The sequence below is a fragment of the Stegostoma tigrinum genome, chromosome 42, assembly GCF_030684315.1.
Source record: "Stegostoma tigrinum isolate sSteTig4 chromosome 42, sSteTig4.hap1, whole genome shotgun sequence".
In the NCBI taxonomy this organism is placed as follows: domain Eukaryota; kingdom Metazoa; phylum Chordata; class Chondrichthyes; order Orectolobiformes; family Stegostomatidae; genus Stegostoma; species Stegostoma tigrinum.
Window position 1 is genome coordinate 9,273,842 of NC_081395.1, and position 9,186 is coordinate 9,283,027.

The following is a 9,186-nucleotide window of genomic DNA, read 5'->3' on the forward strand; positions in this document are numbered from 1 at the left end:
GGATTCCCACCAACTTCAAATTTAGCCTGCATATTTAATGAAATTGTGATCTTTCTCCCCTTATGGGGTAGTTTAGGACCAGAGGGTGTGGTATCAGAATAAAGGGGTGCTGACTTAAGACAGATTAAGCAGCACTTCATCTCAGAGGATTGAGTGCCTTTGGAACTCCTTGACAGAGCTGAGGGGGGTTGGGTCACAGTCCTTGCATACAGTTCACGATGAGATAGATAGGTTCTTGAGCAGTCGGGGAATCGAGCAGAAAGGGCAGGAAAGTGGATGTGAGGAATGTCCAACCAGCCACTGAATGGCACAGCAGGCTAGAGGGGCTGAATGGCCTACTCCTGTTTCTTAAAAGGGCATTATCTCAACAATGTAGCTTGAGGGCTCCCTTCTATTCTGAGAGAGAAACAGACAATCAAATTACAGCAATCCAAGCCCCTCTGTCTTAATGCTGTCAGTGATCCTGGCCCAAACTTCTCAGACTCTCAGCAAGTTCGGTGGAGACAGAAACGCAATTGAACTTTCTTACAATCCTATTGTAGCTGGGGATCAGACTCAACCCCTGCATCAACCTAGAACGTTTGTTTTAAATTGCCCCTACAGGACTCTGCCCCTCACCCTTCCAAAGCAAAATGCTGTGCAGCTGGACAATCACTGCTACTTACCTCTAACCCATCGGTGAATGACAAGATGTTGGGGTGTCGAAGGGTTTTCAGCCGCTTAAATGCTGCTTTCGCCACCTGGGTCTGCTCATCCGAGTTCGGCTTGATATCGTACACAAACACAGAGACTGGGTCACTGGTACCCTGGGACAAAGGGAGGGTATGGCTGTTACACACACACTTGACTGATTAGCATCCGGAAGCAGGGATGGGGTGAAACATTTCCTGAAGGCCCCGTTCTCCAACGACTCCGGCTGGTAGCGGTCCTTACTGCCTGCTAAAGACAGCCTGAAGATCCCACACCACAGATTAATTCTGCCTCTAGCTCGGTGTCTGACACTGCCGTTACCCCCAGGCCCCAGTTAAACGTAACGTACGATTCAGACGCGACGTCCTTGCCACTTGAGATGCCCAAAAAGGAACTGAAGCTGGAATCATTCAGTTCTTCCAATCTCTGCGGGACCATTCAGGTCTTGGATCTCAACTTGAGGGAACGGGGGGAGGAGGGCGGTGGTGGGGGTGGGGGTCGGTGGTGGGGGGGGGGTCGGTGTCGTCGGGGGTGGAGGGGGTGGGGCGGGTGTCGGGGGTGGGGCGGGTGGGGGTGGGGCGGGTGTCGGGGGTGGGGCGGGTGGGGGTGGGGCGGGTGTCGGTGGTGGGGGGCGTCGGTGGTGGGGGTTGTCGGTGGTGGGGGGTGTCGGCGGTGGGGGTGGGGGGGGTGTCGGCGGTGGGGGGTGGTGTCGGCGGTGGGGGTGGGGGGGGGGGTGTCGGCGGTGGGGGGGGTGTCGGCGGTGGGGGGGGGTGTCGGCGGTGGGGGGGGGTGTCGGCGGTGGGGGGGGGGTGTCGGCGGTGGGGGGGGGTGTCGGCGGTGGGGGGGGGTGTCGGCGGTGGGGGGGGGGGTGTCGGCGGTGGGGGGGGGGGTGTCGGCGGTGGGGGGGGGGTGTCGGCGGTGGGGGGGGGGGTGTCGGTGGTGGGGGGGGTGTCGGTGGTGGGGGGGGTGTCGGTGGTGGGGGGGTGTCGGGGGGAGTGTCGGTGGGGGGGGGGTCGGTGGGGGGGGTGTCGGTGGGGGGTTGTCGGTGGGGGGGGTTGTCGGTGGGGGGGGTGGGGGGGGTGGGGGGGGTGGGGGTGGGGGGGGTGTCGGCGGTGGGGGGGGGTGTCGGCGGTGGGGGGGGGGGTGTGTCGGCGGTGGGGGGGGGGGGTGTGTCGGCGGTGGGGGTGGGGGTGGGGGGTGTCAGTGGTGGGGGGGGTGTCGGTGGTGGGGGGGGTGTCGGTGGTGGGGGGGGGTGTCGGTGGTGGGGGGGGGTGTCGGTGGTGGGGGGGGGTGTCGGGGGGAGTGTCGGTGGGGGGGGGTGTCGGTGGGGGGGGGTGTCGGTGGGGGGGGTGTCGGTGGGGGGGTGTCGGTGGGGGGGGTGTCGGTGGGGGGGGTGTCGGTGGGGGGGGTGTCGGTGGGGGGGGTGTCGGTGGGGGGGTGTCGGTGGGGGGGGGTGTCGGTGGGGGGGGTGTCGGTGGGGGGGGTGTCGGTGGGGGGGGTGTCGGTGGGGGGGGGGTGTCGGTGGGGGGGGGGTGTCGGTGGGGGGGGTGTCGGTGGGGGGGGGTGTCGGTGGGGGGGGGTGTCGGTGGTGGGGGGGGGTGTCGGTGGTGGGGGGGGGTGGTGGTGGGGGGGGGTGGTGGTGGGGGGGGGGTGGTGGTGGGGGGTGTGTTGGGGGGGGGTGTCGGTGGTGGTGGGGGGTGGGTGGTGGGGGGTGTGTTGGGGGGAGTGTCGGTGGTGGGTGGTGTCGGTGGTGGGGGGTGTGTTGGGGGGGGTGTCGGTGGGGGGGGTGTCGGTGGGGGGGGGTGTCGGTGGGGGGGGTGTCGGTGGGGGGGGTGTCGGTGGTGGGGGGTGTGGTGGGGGGGGTGTCGGTGGGGGGTGTCGGTGGGGGGGGTGTCGGTGGGGGGGGGTGTCGGTGGGGGGGGTGTCGGTGGGGGGGGTGTCGGTGGGGGGGGGTGTCGGTGGTGGGGGGTGTCGGTGGGGGGGGGTGTCGGTGGGGGGGGTGTCGGTGGGGGGGGTGTCGGTGGGGGGGGTGTCGGTGGGGGGGGGGTGTCGGTGGGGGGGGTGTCGGTGGGGGGGGTGTCGGTGGGGGGGGTGTCGGTGGGGGGGGTGTCGGTGGTGGGGGGGGTGTCGGTGGTGGGGGGGGTTGTCGGTGGGGGGGGGTGTCGGTGGGGGGGTGTCGGTGGGGGGGGGTGTCGGTGGGGGGGGGTGTCGGTGGGGGGGGGTGTCGGTGGTGGGGGGGGTGTCGGTGGTGGGGGGGGTTGTCGGTGGGGGGGGGGGGGTGTCGGTGGTGGGGGGGGTTGTCGGTGGGGGGGGGGGGGTGTCGGTGGTGGGGGGGGGGGGTGGATACAAATTGGTTTTCCCTCTCTCAGGGTTTGACAGCTCCCGATGTTAGCCACCGCCCCCCCCCAACAACCGCCGGGACTGCGGCTTGGAAACTGAGGCCTCCGCCTTTCTCGTGAGAGCGAGGGCGGCCTCAGGCGGAAGCCGGCTCTAACTCAAGGCCGAGGCTGCGGCCGGGGCCTAGTCCCTTCCCCGCCTCCCTGTCCCCGGGGAGGGCTGGGAGCAGATTACCTTCCTCCTGCCCTGGTGTAGCTGCCATAGGCCCAGCGAAGCCTCGGGGCCCCCGCTGGTCTCGAACGGAAAGTCCTTCACCGGGTCCCGGGAGAAGAAGGACCACATCGCGGCCGGCCGGCCATAGCACTGACCTCACTTCCTGGAAACCGACCACGCCCTCTCCCCGGGGTAACGTCACTTCCTGGAGTAATCCCCCCCCCAATAGGGTCTAATGTCATTTCGTGGGGAGCGCCAAACCGCCACGTAGTGTCGAAACGTCACTTCCTGGGAAGGGGCAAACCGCACCGTAGGGAAAACGTCACTTCCTGGAGACAGTCTCGGGAGATAGAGCGCTTTCACACCCGCCATCTTGTACCGGAAGTCCCCCTCGCGCCGCCATGAACACACTTCCGGCTGCCTACCCCAGGCTCCCTGACCTGCAGCACCCCTGGAGGACCATGGAGCAGCCACATATAGGGGCTGGGCCAGAAGCTGGGAAGCCAAGCCTTTTCCAAGGTTTCGACAAGAGGACGAGGCTCTCAGGTTCCTCTCAGTTCCAGGCAAAGCAATGGGACCCAACCTGTACCAAGGGTCAGTAGGAGAATAGAGTCACTGAGTTGTACAGCAAGGAAACAGGCCCTTCGGCCCAACTCATCTGCACTGACCAGATATCCCAATCTGACCCAGTCCCATCTGTCAGCATTTGGCCCCAATCCCTCTAAACGCTTCCTATCCATGTCCCCATCCAGGTGCCTTTCAAATCTTGTCATTGTACCAGCCTCCACCACTTCCTCTGGCAGCTCCACCCTCTGCGTGAAAAAGTTACCCCTCAGGCCCTTTTACATATTCCCCCTCTCACCTTGAACCTATGCCGTTAAGTTTTGGACCCCCCCCCCCTACCCTGGTAAGAAGAACTTGGCTATTCACCATATCCATGCCCCACATGATTTTAAAAACTTCTATAAGGTCACCCCCCTCAGCCTCCAACGCTCCAGGAAAAAAATCCCCAGCCTATTCAGCCTCACCCTATAACTCAAAACCTCCAGTCCTGACAACATCCTTGTAAATCTTTTCTGACCCTAAGTATACCAACATCGTTCCTATAGAAGGGTAACCAGAACTGTGCGCAGTACTCTAAAAAGTAGTCTCTTTAATGTCCTGTAGCTGTCAATGTGCCGACCAATGAAGGATTACGGACAAAGCAACTGATGTGCTTCCAACGTGGAGCTCAGAGTCTGGGTTTCAAGCCATTCCAATAGTTCACCAAGAGGACAACAGACCAGTCAAAAGATTTGTCCAAGAAAGAATCATAGAATCCTTACAGTGCAAATAGAGGCTACTTGGCCCGTCAAGTCTGCACTGACATTTTGGAGGTCATCCCACCCTATACCTATAAACCAGCATTTTAGAGTGGATAAACTACCCATCCATGGAAATGACAGGGCAATTCAGCCCACTGAAGAGGGTTCCAACCACCCATACAGGGTACACCAATCCTGCTCATTATGGGGCAGCTTGCCGTGATAAATCTGCACGCTCTTCAGACCGTGGGTAGAAGTCAGAGCACCCAGTGGAAACCCGTACTGGGCGACCACACGCAGTCACCTGAGAGTGGAATGGAACCCAGGTCCCCGAAGCTGTGAGGCAGCACTAACCACTGAGCCACCTTGGGAACATAACTCAGCAACACTGAAAGAACAGCAACATATTTCCAAGTCAGAATGGCATGCAACTTGGAGGGAGCTTCATTACTGGAAGTTCGATCACTGTGACCTTTGTCTGTACCTTGTTCTGGTCCCTGGCTACTCTGAATTGTTAATGCTTGTCCAGAGAGCGAGCCATAGAGAGCAAAAGCCACAATGCTGAGCCAGCTAATTTTAGAAGAGTTAGAGGCATAGAGTCATACAGCACAGAAACAGGCCATTTGGCCCGACCTGGCCATGTTGACCAGGTTTCCTAAAGGGAACTAGCTCCAGTTTCCTTCAGTTTGCCTGTGTTCCTCTAAACACAAAGAGTTATGGAACAAAACAGAAGTTGCTGGAAAAGCTCAGCAGCTCTGGCAGCATCTGTAAAGAAAAAAAATCAGAGTTAACGTTTCGGGTCCGGTGACCCTTCCTTAGATGTCTGAGGAAGTGTTTTATAAAGTGTTGTGGATGGTATAAAAAGTTGTCAAAGGACACAGAGGAGTGCAGATCAGTTGCAGAAATGGGCGGAGAAATGGCAGGTGGAGTTTAATCTGGGTAAGTGCTGCACTTTGAGAGAGCAAATGCTACGGAAAAACATAGAGTTAATGGCAGGACCCTGAGTAGCATTGCTGTACAGAGGAATCTTGGGCTCAAGTCTGTAGCTCCCTGAAAGTGGCCACGCAATTAGATAGGGTGGTAAAGAAGGCGTACGACATGCTTGGTCGGGATATTGAGTACAAAGGTCAGGACGTCATGTTGCACTTTTAAAAGACTTTGGTGAGGCCACATTGAGAGTATTGTGTTCAATTCTAGTCGCCAAATGACGGGAAGGATGTGGGGCCTTTGGGGAGAGCGTGCAGAAGGGGTTTACCAGGGTGCTGCCTGGATTACAGGGTATGAGGCTGGAAAAACTCATGTTGTTTTATCTGGTGTGTTGGAGGCTGAGGAGAGGCAGTAGAAATCTATAAAGTTACGAGAGGCACAGATAAGGTTGATGGCCAGAACCTTTTCCCCAGAGATGAAATGTCTCAAACTAGGGAGCAGGCATTTAAGGTGAGAGGCGGAAAGGAGATGTGTGGGGCACGTTTTTACAGAGAGCGGTTGGAGTGTGGAACACGCTGCCAGGGGATGGGGGTGGGGGCAGAGACAATGGGGCATTTAAGGGGCTTTTAGATAAGCGCATGAATATACAAGGAATGGAGGGATATGGACTAAGGGCAAGCAGTAGAGATTAGTTTAATTTAGTGTCATGTTGGGCACAACATTATGGGCTGAATGGCCCATTCCTGTGCTGTACTGTTCTATGTTCAAATACGTTTTCTCTCCATGTACCTGTCCAAATGTCTTTTAAATGTTCTGATTGTGTCCCCTTCACCACCTTCCTCTGGCAGCTCATTCCATTCATGCGCCACCCTCTGTGTGGAAAAGCTGCCCCTTGGCTCCCCTTTAAATCTTTCTCCTCTGGAGCGGTGCTGGATATAGGACAGATGTCAGAGGTAGGTTCTTTACTCAAAGAGTAGCAAGGGCGAGGAATGCCCTGCCTGCAACAAACTCGCCACCTTTAAGGGCATTTAAATGGTCATTGGATAAACATATGGATGATGATGGAATGGTGTAGGTTAGATGGGCTTCAGTTTGGTTTCACAGGTCGGCGCAACATGGAGGGGCCGAAGGGCCTCTGCTGCAATGTAGTGTTTGATGTTCTTAAATCTGTGCTCTCTAATTTTGGCCTCCCCTCCCATGGGGAAATGGCCTTTTATACTACACAAAACAAAACTACTTATTAAGGGTCTTTAAAGAGCTCAAATCCCTCAGATATATTAAAAGCCACTTAACACGACATTTTTGATGATTTAGAGGCAGAAACTGGTTGCTGTTGCAGTTTATATCTTGAAACAGTAAGTAACTCAATATCCTCAACTGGTGCAAACAGAGCAGGAGCACTGCCAAAGATTTTCAATTCCTCTGCGGCTGTACGAGAAACAACAAAGCACAGGAGGGCAGCCAATGTGGCATCATTATTTAAGAAGGACAGGAAATCATAGAATCCCGACAGTGTGGAAGCAGGCTGTCCAGCCCATCAAGTCCACACTCTGAAGAGCATCCCTCCCAGACCCACCCTATCCCTGTAACGCCATATTTACCGCAGCTAACTACAGGGCAATTTCCCACGGCTAATCCACGCTAACCTGCACTTCCCTGGGCACTATGGGGCAATTTAGCATGGCCAATCCACCCTAACCCGCACATCCCTGGGCACTATGGGACAATTTAGCACGGCCAATCCACCCTAACCTGCACATCCCTGGACACTATGGGACAATTTAGCACGGCCAATCCACCCTAACCTGCACATCCCTGGGCACTATGGGACAATTTAGCACGGCCAATCCACCCTAACCTGCACATCCCTGGGCACTATGGGGCAATTTAGCATGGCCAATCCACCCTAACCTGCACATCCCTGGGCACTATGGGACAATTTAGCACGGCCAATCCACCCTAACCTGCACATCCCTGGGCACTATGGGACAATTTAGCACGGCCAATCCACCCTAACCCGCACATCCCTGGGCACTATGGGACAATTTAGCACGGCCAATCCACCCTAATCTGCACATCCCTGGGCACTACGGGACAATTTAGCACGGCCAATCCACCCTAACCTGCACATCCCTGGGCACTATGGGACAATTTAGCACGGCCAATCCACCCTAACCCGCAAATCCCTGGGCACTATGGGACAATTTAGCACGGCCAATCCACCCTAACCCGCAAATCCCTGGACACTACGGGACAATTTAGCACGGCCAATCCACCGTAACCCGCACATCCCTGGGCACTATGGGACAATTTAGCACGGCCAATCCACCCTAACCTGCACATCCCTGGGCACTATGGGGCAATTTAGCACGGCCAATCCACCCTAACCCGCACATCCCTGGGCACTATGGGACAATTTAGCACGGCCAATCCACCCTAACCCGCACATCCCTGGGCACTATGGGACAATTTAGCACGGCCAATCCACCCTAACCCGCACATCCCTGGGCACTATGGGGTAATTTAGCACGGCCAATCCACCGTAACCCGCACATCCCTGGGCACTATGGGACAATTTAGCACGGCCAATCCACCCTAACCTGCACATCCCTGGGCACTATGGGCACTATGGGGCAATTTAGCACGGCCAATCCACCCTAACCTGCACATCCCTGGGCACTATGGGACAATTTAGCACGGCCAATCCACCCTAACCCGCACATCCCTGGGCACTATGGGACAATTTAGCACGGCCAATCCACCCTAACCCGCACATCCCTGGGCACTATGGGGTAATTTAGCATGGCCAATCCACCCTAACCCGCACATCCCTGGGCACTATGGGACAATTTAGCACAGCCAATCCACCCTAACCCGCACATCCCTGGGCACTATGGGACAATTTAGCATGGCCAATCCACCCTAATCTGCACATCCCTGGGCACTATGGGATAATTTAGCACGGCCAATCCACCCTAATCTGCACATCCCTGGGCACTGGGGGACAATTTAGCACGGCCAATCCACCCTAACCCGCACATCCCTGGGCACTATGGGACAATTTAGCACGGCCAATCCACCCTAACCCACACATCCCTGGGCACTATGGGACAATTTAGCACGGCCAATCCACCCTAACCCGCACATCCCTGGGCACTATGGGACAATTTAGCACGGCCAATCCACCCTAACCCGCACATCCCTGGGCACTATGGGACAATTTAGCACGGCCTATCCACCCTAACCTGCACATCCCTGGGCACTATGGGACAATTTAGCACGGCCAATCCACCCTAACCTGCACATCCCTGGGCACTATGGGACAATTTAGCACGGCCTATCCACCCTAACCCGCACATCCCTGGACACTATGGGGCAATTTAGCACGGCCTATCCACCCTAACCTGCACATCCCTGGGCACTATGGGGCAATTTAGCACGGCCTATCCACCCTAACCTGCACATCCCTGGGCACTATGGGACAATTTAGCATGGCCAATCCACCCTAACCCACACATTGTTGGATGCTATGCGGAGGGTTGGTGTGGGGACTCGATGGGCTGAATGGCCTATTTCCCTTCGGTACAGATTCTATGATTATATGGTGGAGGGATCAATGACCGGAGTGGGGGGGGGGCATCAACTGAAGGGAAGGGGCAGTGGGTTTTAGAGAGGAACGTGAGGGAGAAATGTTTTCACCCAGAGGGTGGTGGGA

At 57.3% G+C, this 9,186-nt stretch overlaps 1 protein-coding gene across 1 annotated transcript in view; it reads right to left on the bottom strand.

Moving 5' to 3' along the window:
• The window catches only part of tm7sf2 (transmembrane 7 superfamily member 2), a 25,682-nt gene extending 22,255 nt beyond the window's left edge, over nucleotides 1-3,427 (bottom strand). Inside the window, exons 1-2 of the mRNA XM_059641492.1 lie at nucleotides 3,262-3,427; nucleotides 662-806 (exon numbers count right to left, since the gene is read on the bottom strand). Coding sequence (XP_059497475.1) covers nucleotides 662-806; nucleotides 3,262-3,369 — 253 coding nt within the window. The 5' untranslated portion in view covers nucleotides 3,370-3,427. The remainder of the gene's footprint in view (nucleotides 1-661; nucleotides 807-3,261) is intronic.
• Nucleotides 3,428-9,186: the final 5,759 nt, after the last annotated feature.